The sequence below is a fragment of the Argopecten irradians genome, chromosome 14, assembly GCF_041381155.1.
Source record: "Argopecten irradians isolate NY chromosome 14, Ai_NY, whole genome shotgun sequence".
Classification (NCBI taxonomy): domain Eukaryota; kingdom Metazoa; phylum Mollusca; class Bivalvia; order Pectinida; family Pectinidae; genus Argopecten; species Argopecten irradians.
Window position 1 is genome coordinate 26,235,313 of NC_091147.1, and position 17,163 is coordinate 26,252,475.

Here is a 17,163-nt window from a genome sequence, read left to right on the forward strand (position 1 = left end):
GCTTTAATGAAACTTAAAGTAGGTTTTGGTGCAATAAGCATGTTTTTTAAAATTGCATTTCCTTTCTATTTGGAAATCTAGCTACTAATCACAATATCTGGTCGCGACCAAGTACACATCTTTTTTTGCTAAAATTGGTATTTGTGTGTCTAAGCAAAATTTTGTACAAATGTTTTTTTTTTATTTGTTTAATTATTCAACATCCTCTGCATCCAGGGTCTTGTATGGACTGTCTTCCCATGCATGTGATGTGCAGCATGTGTGTAGTGTGCTGACGTGTATGTTTTAGGAGACTGCGGTATGCGGTATATAATGTGTTGTCAAAGGGAAATAATCTTGTATTTAAGAACTTTGATGAGGACAGAGTTATTTCTGGTGGTCATCTAGAATTTATTGAAGACTTCACAGTGTGCTAGTGTGCTATAATTGTAATAATCTCTCTGAAAATTTGTAATATTATGATCATGAGATATGTATATTTCTTGGAAAACATAGCATACTGTATTCGACCCAATAGATGCCCATGTCCCTATAAGAGCCCCTCCCCATTTTTAAGGCCTAGATTTCAATTGCCCAGGCATAAATAAAGACCAAAAACTGTACAGATTTGCAATAATTTTGTCTTAATAGCACTTTTTCAATTTTTAAACACCCTGGGCGCTTATTGGGTCGAATGTATACTTAATAGTGCACTATGTATGTAGTTAAGATGCAAACTTGGACGTATATTTTATATTCCGGCTTGAACAATAGTTTTCATTTTAATTGCTAGATACATGCATGAGTTAAGACATGCAGGGTTCAATCTGTATGACCTAGCTCAATCATGCAGAAAGGATCCATAGTCTTGGTGCAACAAATAAACATACACTTTAACTTATTGGTATTTTGGTGAATATATTTATATTGAATTGAGCATAATAAAAATATTTTATGCATTTTATTGCTGGGCCTCTTGTTTAACTTTTGCGACAATTGTAACATATTTATTGAATGAAAGGTTGTTTCATTTATGGGAAATCCAGATGCAAGTATACATACTGAGATGGAAAAACTAACAAATGTTGGACAAAAAATCACTCTCTTAATATTACAAGGTTTATCTTTGCAGATGTTTAAATTTACAAAACCATGTGTATTTGAAGGTCATGTACATGTTCATGTTGGTTTGTAAACACAAGTTACATGTCTATAGCTGCATAAACTGATTAAATCAGCTTGGAACAGTCAAGGCACAACAGGATAAAAAAAATTTTTGCTTCTTACCAAGATAAAAACAAGCATATAGCTGCCTGATCTCGCTGGCCACTTCCTGTAGATTTTCGTTTACAGATGCAATATCTTGATCTCCAAACTTTGCTTTGTATATATGTATCTTGTAATTTGCTCTCTGATATATTTAATGACATTCATGTTAATTTGTACATCTGTTTTCATAGATAATGTTTTCATTTGTTTTGCTAAATTATGTAATACACAACATCTGGCATATAGAGAAATTTTGAATGCAATTTAGCGCCGCGTGGCCAAGATATCCTGATAGTTGCCAGGTACTGACTGCTGGTCGGTGTTTTTTCTCTGGGTACTCCAGCTTTCTCCACCAACAAACCAGGTATGAACCTGGCTGTTAAAGAAACAAATCAAATAAATGCATGGTTAAAGTATTATTTCTGACATATTACAACTATAACCATTAAACTCTGAGTTTGGGGTTGGAATCTCACATGCCAAGCAGTTGCCAGGAACAGACTGGGTGGGTGGTTTTTCTCCAAGTTTCCGTATTTTCAACCACTTAAAAATGGCACTACTCTTGTGAACATGACCCATACCATCAAAAAGGGCAAAAGTATTTTTTAAGGACAATGTAAAAGAAAGTGTTTGGGGGGGGGGGGTGTTGCTTTTGGATATGATTTCCAGGAATAAAAAGTTATAACATTCCCCAAAAACCCTCCCTCCTCAGACACCCTCACTCGATCCCCATACACCCTCCCCAGCACCCTAAGCTCCCAGCCGACTTCCTCATGGCTATTCACCAATATCTGAGAGATATTTCTCTAAGTGTGATTGTATCTCTCTATTCTGGACTCCTATGCTAGCCACCATCCTGTTTGTACTGCTATCCTTACATCAACAAACATCAAACAGTATACAGTTGTTAGATTTGGTGATTTTCTTTCTGTTTTCCTGGGTTATATAATGCACATCTCTTTCTCTCTTGTTCTTAGTCTTCAGAGCTTCCTGCTTCATCCTCCACTCATCTCTATCAAACGTTCATATGACTCTGCTTCTAATTTGGTGTTAAGATTTGATACAAGAGAAAAAGTTTTTATCTTGACGTAAAATGAAGAAGTGTGGTTATGATAGATTGCATATAAAATGAAAGAAGAAAAAAGTGATGCTTCATGCTGTTTTTTTAAACTTTTCCGACAAGCATCTTTCTCAAGTGAGCTAAAATCCTTTGAAACATCTGTGAATAAATAAGACACATTAGGCCTATTATTTCTTTTACAAGCACCTCAGGTCTCGAGGTCGGCTAAATCATTAAACATCAAGAACCAGAAGGTTCAGCCTGTAGGATCATCATTTCCATTTCTGATTAGGACAACTTTTCCGACATCTTTCACTCAAGTGTTGTACAGATGTGAAGTAGCCCTATATTATAGATGCTAGGATACATCAGACCTTTCAACTTATTCTTTTAAAATATTATCTTACCAAGGGGTTGACCTTGCATTCAAGGTGTGCTAAATCTTAAACAACTTTTTAGTCATAGTAGGGCTAAAATGTCAAAATAAATGAACTTGCTAAGTTGCAGAATAACTAAGAGGCCACTGATATAAGGCCTTGTACATCATCGGTATCGACCTTCATTCTCTAGGGTCAGTGTAGTCCCAGGTTACAGATTACTTGTAGGGCTACCAATTGATGACATTCTCAAGGACATGGGTCGAAAAGCTTGTGAATAACTTCTTATGCATGCTGGGCATGAAAGGGCCTCTTGTCAAGCAAGTGGATACATCAAGAACCAGAAGGAGCCAGGGTCGGTTTGATGTAAAATTGAAGTGTTTGGATCCAAAAAGGCTAAATATTTAAAGTTGGAACCAGTGTATTTTTCATGTACATGCTGGATGAAGGGCAGACAATTTACACACAAGATATTCCAAATGAATGACCTGGACAACTGACTAAAATCTTTAATGACTTTCTTCTCAAGACCCGAAGGCCCAGGGTACTGATATTATGTGGCATGCTGAGTCATTTTTAACTACTGTTCCAAATGGTCTAATTAAAATTCTATGCAAGTGAAAAACCAGCAAATATCCTACAAAGTTCTAAAAAATCTGCTGTTATCTACATTAATATTATATGTCCTCTCGTCCACCCCAGGAACCTATGAAATGTCTGTGTGGAAGGGAGAGAATTATGATGTTGACTTTTGCATCATATCTTTTCTTGTCTACCTGGAATTTGTTATATATGCCGAGGTGGGGACTAGGCATCTAATTTTACATATTAATGCTTTGAATTCTATTTAAATGTGTCTGAGCAAAATATGCTTTTTTACTTTGGCCATGCAGTTTCAACTTTCAAAAAAGTCCAGGATTATCTTCGGCATTAAACCTGAATTGTGAAATAATTAAGAACTGTTAATGGAATATAATTTCATTTGAATGTACACAAGTTTTTGAGGAGTGAATCTAATTTAGAATGTATTTATTGTTTTACCACCATGGGTGATGATAAAATGGTATTTATACTTTATCCTCTTGAATAATTCATATGTAACTGATTTTGCTAATGGGTTATTCCTTTCTTAATGTATCGGTACGCCATATTTGTTTCACATACGGTATCCTAACCCAGCACATGCAATTTCATGTTCTTCCATGCTTGTGTATTAATTTGAATGGCTGACTTCTGCAACATTAAATTCATATCGTATGAACATAAATGATATCAAGATTTAACATACTTGTAAATTATCAATAACAAAGCCAATGCAATGTTTTCTACGCATTCTTTCCTATAAATACACCAAGTATTTATTTTAAGGAGATTTACATACATGTTTAGCAAGAAATTTTGATTATCTGAGTACCATTTCCAAATAGCAATATTTACTAACTCTTTCTTGTTGTTCTAAACAATTAATACCAGGTATACACATTGATATATTGTTTTTGTTTCCTGGAATTCCAAATGAATACACAGAGATGTCCTCAACTGAATGTTAAAATTGATACCCAAACGATTAAAATATCACCCAAATGTGTCCGGTCGCTTTCGGCCATCGTAGGAAGTAGATTGAAAGTTTAATTTTTATTCTTTTATGAAGTTTTACGCATACTAAAAAAGTCAAACTGCTGAAACCTGCAGTAAATCAGCAGGTGACATACATATGTCACCATGTTTAAGAAGCCATAGAAGATAGGCGGTCCAGGATTGATATGCTGTTAATTAATTTCAAGAACGTAGGTGTTTATTGGGTCAAATAGCTACATGTACTTGAATAAGCTAGGATATAATCATTCCAGGGATATAGTGTTGATCAATACAAGTGTTTAAATAGGAAGGCGTTAAAAGTTACATCACCAATTCCATCTGATCCATTAATGTCGTCCACTAACAGAAACCAGCATTTACATAAACAACATTCCACAGATCAAACGCATTGTAAGTACAGATAGAGCATCTACTTAGAACCTAGCAGGTCTGGTATCCATATTCCAATCCAAAGTTTGGTGGAGAATAGATGCAAATAAACCGTGAAATTTATATTGGTTTATAATTGTGTATTGTATTTATAAATGGTGGAGGCAGTTTGCATTCTTGTGGAAAATTAGGCCACAATGTTTTTGTTGCAGCAAGAAAAAAAATCGTTTTTATATCTCTTAGGTCAAAGGTTTGATGTGCTTTGTAGGTGGTAACATCAGATGGAGACATTAAATTTTGTGTCTGTTATGTGTGAGGTAAGGGTTAATAGTCTGATAATTTGATCTCTGGGTTTGGTGCTGTTAATGTTTCAGTTTATAGTTACTGTATAACAGTCATCATGAGTAATATAGGCTATTGCTGTACTTAGAAAACAATTGTTGTAAACGTTTGATTGTGTTCCTAAAATCTTCAAATCTTTGATCTTCATTTTTGATCTTCGAAAAAAATTGTCTCCAGTTTTGATATCTTAAGTATCTTTTGGTTATGAATCTTTAAAAAGCTTTACAAAGTTTTGTCTTCTGGCTTCAGATGCTCTTGCCTTGACCATTCCTCTGGCCTCAGATTCTGTCACCTTGACCTTTCGCTATGCTTACTTCAAGATTTTTTAATAGACCTTAATTAACATATTGCATAGGAGTCCTTTGAAATTGATTGCATGCATTGACCTTTTTGTGTCCCTAAAATTACCTTAAATTAGGCCTGACTGTAATGTTTATACTCATAAAAAAATTTCACATAATCTTGACCTTCACCATTTTGACCTTGACCACGGCTGTGTACCTTAAAGTGTCACAGCTGCCTTTGATATTTAATGTCCCCAGAAAGTTAAATATCAGAACTACTGATTGTGGTCCTACAAGCTTACTGTATATTTATTTACCTCTACTTGTGAGTTCCCACATAGAATTCTCAGCCTTATTTAACCCTTGGCTGCATTCCTAAAAACTCTTTGACCTTGAACTTTGCCCTTTGTGTATGACAGTGTCAAGATCTTGACTGTTTTACAAACAAACCAATTCTCTTTTAAGTAGCCATAACTTTCCTAACTTTGAGGAGGTTCCAGGGATCTCTGACTTAGATAACTGACATATGAGTAGAAAAGATTAATCAGTGCTATTAATCAAAGCACCTCCTATTGTTTGTGGGTTAAGAGGATCACAGGAGCCATCAAGATGGTTCTAGAAAGTTTACTGATGTGCTGGAGAAGCATGTGTGCTCGTCTGTTTTTCTTTGTCTTAACCACTCTACAGCGAGGGTAATGAAATTTTTTCTTCAAAACATTTCTTGGCATATTAACTGTACAGTGTAATGTGTGCTTAAAAGAAAATTGGAGGAGTTTCAAGGTCAGAACCGGATTTTATTTCTAGAGCAGAAGGCCAAGCAAAAAAATTGAATTAAGCTCAGTTAAACCATTACTTACTTAAAAGATCTGTTTTGATTACTTAGACTTAATTAGAACATTATGCTTTGCTTAAAGCAAAATGAAATTTTTAAATAAAGGTAATTAATCTGATTAAAATCTCAACCATAACTTCCTGCCTGCATTGTCTTTTAAACAAATGTTTTCGAAAATTTTGTTTGACTCCTTAGCATAATATTATTTCACAATCAGTACCTAAAGTAACCTGCATGGGCAGACAACTCAGTAATATGCAAAGACAGAATCGACTTATTCTACCACAATGATTGATCTCTTGTTGTCAATATAAATATGGCTGTAGTTCATGTGTTTTTCTCCATTGAATTTTGTCATTTAAATAATCATAGCTGATAATACCTGGCTTTAGATTTTCCATGGCAAAATTAATGGTGAATTGACTATCCATGCATGTAAATCCATTTAATTCCATGGAATTCTATGAATTTTTGGCCATGGAAACATCCTATTGCAAAACTTGGACTATTGCAAAACTCAAAACACCAAAGTCATGAAACTTTTCCATGAAACATCTACCGCCAGGTAGGGCCTTCAAACATATTTTTTACCGGACTTCAATTTCACCTGAGATGGTTGTTGATGAAACAGAGAATGTTTTAATTTCAGAACACCTGCATGATCCAAGTAGCTATCTATGTAGTAGTTCTGGAAAATCTTTTTTAGAGGTGTGTAATGGACATCTTTGTACAATGAGTAGGTCATTAAATATTTTGTGATTTATAGCTAAATTTACTGTATTCTTTTTTACAGATTTGGGATATGACCGATATAAATTCATTGTCCAAGTGGTGATAGGAGAACAGAGAGGAGAGGGTGTCAAGTAAGCATAAATTAAAATTATCCCATAATAATTCATTTTTGCTTGTTACGAGCATTTTCATTGGCTTAAAAATTTACTTTATCAGCCCATAAAGGAAATAATGGCGTCGCCTTTTGTAACGTCACTTCTGATTGGCTGAGATGACGGCGCATTAATTTCATAGACAAAAGAGTCCCAAAATGAATTTTAAATGTTGAAGAGATTATCTTTAGTTTATCTTCGCGGTTTATTTAGAGTACACTCAGATTTTTGTGTTATATCTCCATAACATAAAAAATCTATTCAAGTTAATCCTTAAGTATCTAAACTTCATCATTTTTGAGACTCCTTTAAAACTTCATTATGAACTATTCAAGCTTCACAATACAAATGCTTTTTGCTCACATCCATCTTGAACACGGTTGTACAATTATAAGAATTTATGGCATCAACATTTTCCTTAAGGAATTCTTTATTTATGATCTTTTTCGTACATTTGCGACTTAAAACTTGGCTGTACCGTTGTATAGGAATAGACACTGCACAATACTTCGCAGCATCTTTTATCTCTACTTCAAGTCTCTTGGCAGGATAGATAAAGGAATTACATTCATGTCGAAGCTTTTTACATTCATGTGCATTTGCCGGAGAAAGTGTTTATGAGAAAGTGTGGGCTGAAATTTATAGACCTGAAGCCCTTCACTGGGGTTTGCTTGTTTACCTTGATTGTTTATGGCAATGTGTGAAACTTTCTGTCCGTCTCCAATTTCCTCTTTTAGAAACTTTCTTTTTCTATCAATAGTTTGGCCTCAAATGCTTTTACGGTTATTGATTGATACATTCTTTGAACAGCTATGGTCAACGAAAGATCTACACTGTTCCCATTCAGTAATGTCCATGCTAACAGGTGCTCTTTGTATTGCATTAATTCATTCTCCCCTGAACTTCATAATGAACTGGTCTAGTCTTTGATTTAGAAGAGTCTAATTATGTCCTCAGGGGTAAATGAGTTATACCATGGAAGATCTGCAATGACAAGTGGTTGAATCATGTCGGACACCTTAACCCTGTAACACAACTGTCACATGGAATCAAAACGGAATGCAAATATGCCCGTGGAACTCATTACATTAAAACCTCCCTTAGCGACCACCTCTGTATAATGACCACCTGCTAGTGCTAACAAGACCACTACAAACCTGCCTTAGTGACCACCTCTGTATAAAGACCACCTGGTTAATATGACCACTTTTCCAAATGACAAATTTCAACATAATGCAACCAGTGTATACAGACCACTTGACTTTAAAGCCATCGCTTGGGTCTTTATTGAGAGGTTTGACTTAATTCAACAGGTTGCAGCTATATAGGATGAAGTAAGATAGTGTTGAATGTCTGTGCTTCTAAATTTGATCAATGAAGAGTTGTGAACAAACACTCCTCAGCCAGCCCCCCCCCCCCCCCCCCCCCTCCCCATACAACCACTGATCACTGATACACTTTAATAACATAGATATGCGTGTATTTATGCATATATATATATATATATATAAAGTTGTTTTTCTTGTGCACTTTTCTGCCACTTATTGCGCTACAAGACCGAATTCCAGCGTGAAGCTTGATAATAGGTCTTATCTGCCAGAACTACCTGGAACTCTCGCCATCTAGTATATTTGGATTCACATTTAACATCTGCCCTGAAATATTGCCAGGAATATTTTTTCGCACCACTGCATTGTTACCAAAACAATTTGTTATTGTTTATCAATTCCTATCAGCTGTGGCTATGCAATGCAAATGGACATCAGGTAGAGAATGGGTGTATAAAGCCATGCATGTTGTGTACAAATGATAAACACTTCTATCTCTTTTTTATCCCCTCAGTTTTGTCTATATGTAAGAAAGAGTAACATGTATATATATATATTTATTTGCTTTTATTATTCTATCAGACATAATTATATCGTCTAGGAAGAGTTTTTTCTATTTATAGCATCCAATAGGAAATGCCAGTGATCATATGACAGTAGTATGATTTCTCTTATGCTGTCGGACTGTATTGATAATATATATATATAACTGCTGTTTATGATCACCGTGAACAATATAATCAATTGACCGACTTTTACCATTTCCTCTTTGCATAATTCAGCTTATTTTTCGAAGCAAAGATAGCTAATTACCTATACAACATTACCTATAAAACCCATGGATATATCTAGACAATATTATTTCCCCTTTGCTTAATCAGTTTATTCTTCAAAGATAATTAAAATCAAATGCATCCTTTGTCTTAATTGGAGTAAATTATATCCTTTGCCCTAATTGAAATCAAATGCATCCTTTGTCCCAGGTGAAATTTGCACTGTTACCTATATTTATTCCTGAGTATAATTGAATCTTCAGTACAATTATATATTTTTTTCTAATGTACATTGATACATATCAAAATAGACTTATCTTGTGTTTGATGCATTACATTTTAAAATACTACCTCAGATTGAAAATAATTAAACAGGAACTAAAATATACCTGTACTACTGGTTGCCTCGATCTTTGATGGAACCAGTCAAGCGATTAAATTTCTATGACAGATCATGGTAAGATATTTAAAGCCGTAATTTTTCAAAAGCTCTTGGCCTTGAGGGATATGCTTTGTATGAAATAAAATAACCAATGTTTTGTTGATTTTCAGGATGGGATGTCGCTGTTTCTGGGACTCTGACACAGATAATTATGCTCAGGATATATTTATGAATGTAAGTATATATGTACATGTGTAGCATGGTTAATGATGTCAAGTTTACTTACAGTTTCCAGGGTTTTATATAGCACATCAGCAACCACACCAACATAAACCAATATCAATTTTACAAGTTGGACAGGTATAATTTGATTGGCAAATATAAATGTCTGAACATGGCCAAGACTAATTGGGCACGATTAGTTAGATCTTTATTAATATTAAAATCATGATGAAATTGATTAATGCAGTAGATTGATATATTTATACAACTATACAACTCAATTAAAGTTTAGGGCATTGTGATAATATTACCAGACTTCTTCTCTTTTTGAGGTTAGGAGGGTTGGGGGAGGGGTGGGGGAGGGGTGGGGTGGTAAAGATGTCTCCCCATGTTACCACAAGTCCTACAGCTATGGGTTACAAGTTCAAATCCCAATGTGGGCCATTTGCCAAATACTCGCCGTAGGTCATTAGTTTTTCTCTGAGTACTCCGGCTTTCATCCACCTCTTATAACCTGGTATGTCCTTAAATAACCCTGGCTGTAGATTGAACTTTTAATAAAGAAAAACAACTTCTTATGCACCCTTCATGAAATCCCCCCCCCCCCCCACTCTCCATGAAATCGGAGAGAAGGGCTTAAAACATTAGTGATACTTGTGTTTGTCCTGTCCCATAGGCTGTCGTTTGTCCCATACATATTTTATATGAAGGCAGGAGGTTTTTATGTTTAATAAATTTATCATAACATCAGTATCCAAACTATCACGGCTGGAGTGCTTTGTTGAATATACACAAACAAATTCAGCATAAACAAGATGTTTATTTCCATATGAGATCCAGATGATCCAACGCATCTATCAAAGGCCTATAATATACGTGTTGAGAAGCTGCCGTTTATATTGTGTTAAGCACGAATCTTCTAAAACAGCATAATCAAAGAACAACTTACAAGATAGGCGTCCAGAACGAAAATTACATAATATAAAGCAATTATCTAGTTATACATTTATAAGCTGTTTCCGATTTTTGTAAATAGAGAAAATAATTGAGAAGATTTGCAAGATAGATTATAATGTTCTCCAAACTGAATAATTTGATTACGATCTGAAATAATGGCTTATACACCCAAAAATAATTTACAGGATGAAATGTTTGGAAGCGGAACTGGATGTATATACAAATATTCTGAACTGCAAAGGCTTTGTAGGTGAACTTAGAGATAAATAACAAATGTATTTTATAAGTCTGTTCTCTAATGATAATACAGGTAGATGCAACAGGCTTTCAAATCATGGAATTATTGGATTTCAGAAATAAATCAATTTGGAAGACAAGAGTACAGCATATAAATTCATGGGTTAAGTGCAAGATAAATATTCTGTAGTTCTCCAACCATCTTACAAACAGACACAATAGGCTTTCAAACAAATTTTGGATGCTAATCGGATTGGAAAGTAATCCATTTAAAAAACAAATTCAACATTTACAACAGCGTATGGATTATCTACATATAATAGTTACATAGATACATTAATGTAACCCAATATCAGCAGGATTTTAATCTAATTAACAAATTAATTAAACTATGCATTCAAGTAAACTCAAGTGGGATGCTTGGACGACTTGCATTGTTATTGTGGTCAAGGACACTTGGATATATAATGAGGTTTATCGGTGTGAATATCCAAAAACTAATGGATTACGTTAAAAAGATTGAGATATATATGGAGTTTAAGAACTGCATTTGGTTAAGTTAAATCATTTTAAGGTTCTTTTAACAGCTATATAGGTTTATGTGGTGGAGGAAAGTCAAATAACACTTTGTGAAAACCACCAACCAACGGTCAGTATCTGGCATTACTGCATTACCCCACATGGGATTCAAACTCGTGATCCAGAGGTAAAGGGCTTGTGATGGTTATATGTTGGGACTACCGCTTGGCCACCACGCCCCTCAGTCACCACAAGATGATATTCACATTGATCAAGATTTATTATAGATACAAATGTATACATCGTCAACATTACTCATACAGCTAATCTTTAATATTCAAATATAATTGTAATATTCACATTTCCGTTTTCTCTTTGCTATATAACGTAACTAACTGCAAAATCGTTTACACTTGCGTAAACGCAGTGGTGCTGCGCAAGAATACACACACAGGAACACTGACTTCCGCTAGTAGTGTGAATGCGCATCCGATTAGGCCTATTGTATCTTTGTGACAAATCTTCAATATACTGCATGTATGAATGTGATGTAACGTAAATCTTAAATTATATCTCAGCAAATAAAATATTCAACAAATATTGTATAAAAGGGATGAAAAAAGATCAAGTTAATGTGGAACTATATTTTGTGTACTCTCTAAATTTGACAACCTTTCCCGCCAAATTGAAGCCAGCTGTTTCGGGATTCCATCAATTGACCGGCCATTCCAACAATCGTATAACATTGAAAAAAACAGAGTTTATTTTATTTGAACACTTAATTTTTAATGAAATGGTCAGTCGAAATGTAAATATAAGGAATGCGCATTTAAAATATCTGTACAAAAAATGCAGTTTACACAGTAAACAACAAAAAATAACAATTATTCCTTAATTAAAATATAATATATTTCGTTTGTTTCCACCTCTACAACGATAGAATTTATCATACATATAATCAACACAATGTTCCTGTTTTACCAAACTTCACTATAAGTTTTAAAACTACAAAGATATAGGTAGGTTTCCAGTAATTCTATAAATGTAATGAGCAGACTTCAGGATCTTTTACAAATACCATGGCCTTTGTCAGTAGATGTTCTTCGCTGACGGTTATTGATAGACTTGCGGTTCTTTTCTTACTACATGTCATTATTAACTTGCTACAAAGTGAATTCTGGTTAGCCCTGTCTGGCTTTTGCAGAACCTGTTCTTTCAAAATCGTTTTCCTCCACGAGATAAAGAAAAAAAAAGACAGAAATAGGTTTTTGGCTTGAGCTGAAAGAGTTCATATTACAGCTGTGTTGCATGCTGTATCCCTATTCTGTGTTCTGCTGATACGAAATAATGTTTTCAACATAAATGTATGAAATTGGTATCTGCATCATCTTGAGCTATAGCTGTAAATTACCAGGATTTGAAGTAAGCGTGCATCAGGGCCTGTGTATATAAATAACTTTGTTAGTCTATAATTACTTCAGTAGAACTCTTTTATAGATATAACCGGTAAATTATTGCTGTACCTAAATCATTAATATGTAGGTAATCTATGTTAGTAATTCTATTACTGAAAACACCAGATAATGCTTGACAGTACATTTCCGCAAGTTATTGCTTCAAATTCATGGAGATTAAATTCTGCGGTTCATAGAATCTTTGAATTCTTTAAAGTAATAATAATAATAATAATAATAAGTATTGTTCTTTAACATGACAGAACACATAAAAATAAGCAAAAATAAACCACCTGCAAAATGAAAGCTCTATAAAATTGCTCTACAAAATAATTATTTTGAGTTCCAGTCTGATTATATTAATCTGTGGCAGCACGTTTCAGTAAGATAGCACTACAAAACTGATATTTTGAGTTCCAGACTGCCACAGTTTTTAGGTCATCTGACCCTGTCGTCGTCCGCCGTGCGTTAACTTTTCACATTTTGAACTTCTTCTCAAGTTCTACGAGTGCGATTTAGCTGGAACTTGCATGAAATGATCCTGACATGGTCCTAACCAAGTGTTGTTATTTTTCGGGAAACGGGTCAATCTGAAATCCTAGATGGCCGCCACAGCCGCCATCTTGAAAACACATTTTGAACTTCTTCTCAAGTTCTACGGGTGCGATTTGGCTGAAACTTGCATGAAATGATCCTGACATGGTCCTGACAAAGTGTTGTTATTTTTCGGTTCGATCCTAAATCCAAGATGGCTGCCACCCGGGTATGACTAAAACCCAACCCGTAAGGGTTACCCTGGTATAACTATAGCCATTTACACTGGGGTATATGCTACCTGAACAAAATGTTAATGGTGGTGAAGAGAAATATAAAGAGAAAAAGAAATAAATTTCTGCACTCGTTTACTTGAAGAGGACATGTAGGTCAGAGCGTGCATGTATATACCCATCATTCTTAGGTATTAATGGAGGAAAGCTAGAGGAAGAATTCACCTTGGCTAAAACTTTTAAGTTCTGGAGTACAATTACTCTCTAGCTCCTACATGTACAGGTGTATGGAAAAATTCCAGTTCTCGTTAGGTAACACTCCAATAACTTTTAAAAGTTTTCAACAGTTTTAGCTCTATAATCGACTAAACCACTTTGAAGATTTAAAGATGCGACCTATGCATATACGTAAATCTTCAACTCTTTTATCATGGTACCTTTAATGCTATGTTGCTTCTAAATTTTATCTCTTGAAAAGTCTTGAGAAATCCAAAGATTTGTTAATATGTGTTGATTTATTCTAAATCATTCCAAAGATAGTTATACCCTGTAATCAGAGGGACTGAAATTTGTTTATCTCTAAGACATTAAAAACACATTTTGGACTACATAGCACTTTTAATATGTGTGTTTAGCTATAGCTAAGCAACACTGATGATACAGCACATACATGAACAGAAGATATATAGATATCTCTGGTCCCATTTTCATCAACATTTCCTCCTTAAGATTTTGTCCATAGCCTCTGTAATGCTTTCTTTTTAAGTTAAAAATTTCTTAAAATGAGGAATGTGGATGAAACTGGTCCAGATACAGGTGCATTTACTTTACATTTTGCACAGCTAAAGGAGTGAGGAAGTCACTATAGGCGTAGTATCGATAACAGTTACTCATCGTAGGTTGGTGGTTTTATATCTGTGTGCTTTGGCTTTACTTCTTCATAAAATGAGGGTGGGGGACTGGTAATTGCTTACATAGATGTTTATTGCATAAAAATATCATACCAAAAGCACACAAAAATGTCATGAAAATTTGCCAAAACAAAAACCTCAAAACAATCTAGTGAGCTAATATTTCAGGTAGACAGGTACCGACTACTACAAATACTGTTAGACCCTGCGTCAAGCTGATCAATTACCACTAATTCTAACATTTCTAAACAATTTCCATGGACAAGCTCTTGTTAACTAAGTATATGTCTACAAAGAAATGACATCATTTCAGATATTCTAATTTTATTGTATTAAATGTGGATTACCGTTGGTATTTTTCAGGACTCTCTCTTCTGTGTAGCCGCAGCCTTCGGATGTTTCTTCTACTGAATCGAACATCATCACCAGCAAAAATCATTCCATTGTCCATCCACATCTTACAACGCTGTGATGTCCTAGTTCTGTGATGTCAAAGAATAAAATGGGGAAAAATTCAATGTTGACAAATATTTATGTACTATTCAATTTCAAATTACTGTTTATTAGCAATACAAATTTTGATAAAATGTTGAAAAAGAAATTGGAAAGGAGAAGTTGACAAGGCCGATTGCCAGCTATGAGTCCTCCTAAAAGATGTACTTTTCTGTACTCCTGTGGAGAAGATCAAAATGTGGTTTTAAGCTAATTGTAATGACTGTTTGAAGACCAGGCTTACACATACTAGCACTGGATGAAAACTATTTCCTCTTCCACTCCAAAGGTTGATGGAAACTCGTCAGAAGCCATTCAGCAAATTCCCAGACCAAGGATTCAGTAGACTGCATTAATTACGACAAGAACAAGTGTTAATGACCTCTACATGGAATCATCATGTAAACATACATTTACATTAACAATACCTAAAGCTCCAGATTTATTGTTTAAAAGTACACAACCCAGACGATGGTTTGTAGGGCTGAAAGCGACAGAATTGTGTTTTTTGAATCGGTGCACAGTTGCATGCCAATTGTACTAAAAGGTTCTAGTATTCTCAATACAAACCACAATCTACACAAAACTTCACTTTTACATTTACTGGGTTATATATCAAAAATTTAAACACTGCTGTTTGGTTTCTGCTGTGTTTGCTTTGTTTAATTGCTCTGGGGTGGGGGGGAATAAATATGCTATCTCAAGCTTACAAATTTCACTTTCCAAAAGAATTTGTTATCAAACAAGACTGTTTCAAAGAATGGATCAGAGTTTGAGCTTTGTATTAAATATGATTAGGAATGTTTGGGAATAATAACCACTACAATGATATCAAATTAGATTCTTGTTTACACAGAGAATGCACAATAATACTGTATATATGTATGAGAGCAGTATGTATGAGTAATTGTGTAAAAGTGAAGTATTTTAGTTCTTAAATAAATCATTAATTTCTCTTTGGTTTTATTGTTTTTCTTGATATATAAGCCAACCGGAGGCTGCAAGTTAATTACTGTCTTTTCATCAAGTCCTTTCATTATCTTGTTTTCCGCCTAGTATATTATTTATTGCAAAACTAAAATAATTTCAGCAAATTCCACATATAATAGTTAACAGGATATCTTGCATAATGAAAATTTCTTTTTTTTGATACATTTGGTCAATGATCTAGAACAAGGAAAAGTTCATGGACCAATCAATTTCATTATATGTGAGGGGTTCACTGAATATATGTTTGACCTTTTTTATGACCTTAAGTTAAATTGAGGTTGCTGTATCTGATGTTGATACCGGTAGTAGATTTTCACACATGATCAATTGATAAAGATTCCTTTTGTGTGACCTTGACATTAAAACTTCTGGATATGACCTTCAAGGAAAGGACTTTTATAAGCTTGGCCTGTTGCCAAGTTCCCATTGTCAAAACAACATCAGACAATAAAATAAAATATGACATTAAAATTAGGATTTCTGTATTTGACCTTGATATGAAGACTCCTTGATATGTCCTTGAAATGTAGGTTTCTCCATGTGACCTTGTCATAATGTAGATTTGTATGGAAAACCTTCAACCTGCATATGACCTTGATATGAAGATTTATGCATATGACCTTGACATGAACATTCCTCGCTGTGATAAGATCCAGAAGGTGACATTGAAATAAAGATTCCTGCATATATGAATTTTGATTGATTAATTCTGTATATCTACAAAATTGCTGTCTAATGCTGCAACATAAACATTCCTGTGTTTTTGTTTGTTACATTGAAATGAAATTTCCTGTGTGTGACCTTGACATGACAATGTTTGTTTATGACCTTCACATTGAGTTTATTTTATGTAACCTTGACATGAAAATAATTTGCATGTGACCTGGACAAAGTTCATATGTTTGACCTGACTGAAATATTTTCCGATTGACTTTTGATGTAAAAAATTCCAAGTGAGACCTTGGCATGATGGTTTATGTATGTGACCTTGACACGAGGATTCCTCTGTCTGAATGACATTGACATTGAAATAATTCATGTATGGCCTTGATATGAAGATTCCTGTATGTGACCTTGACCTTAGACCTGAATATGCAATTCACATCACACTAAAAATCAACTAGCGAAAAATATTT

At 34.4% G+C, this 17,163-nt stretch overlaps 1 protein-coding gene across 1 annotated transcript in view; it reads left to right on the forward strand.

Annotated features, from left to right (window-relative positions):
• The window catches only part of LOC138307311 (dynein light chain Tctex-type protein 2B-like), a 29,773-nt gene extending 13,781 nt beyond the window's left edge, over positions 1-15,992 (forward strand). The window contains exons 3-5 of the mRNA XM_069247982.1: positions 6,905-6,974; positions 9,649-9,712; positions 14,909-15,992. Of these exons, the coding sequence (XP_069104083.1) occupies positions 6,905-6,974; positions 9,649-9,712; positions 14,909-14,956 (182 nt within the window). The 3' untranslated portion in view covers positions 14,957-15,992. The remainder of the gene's footprint in view (positions 1-6,904; positions 6,975-9,648; positions 9,713-14,908) is intronic.
• The last annotated feature ends 1,171 nt before the right edge of the window (positions 15,993-17,163 follow it).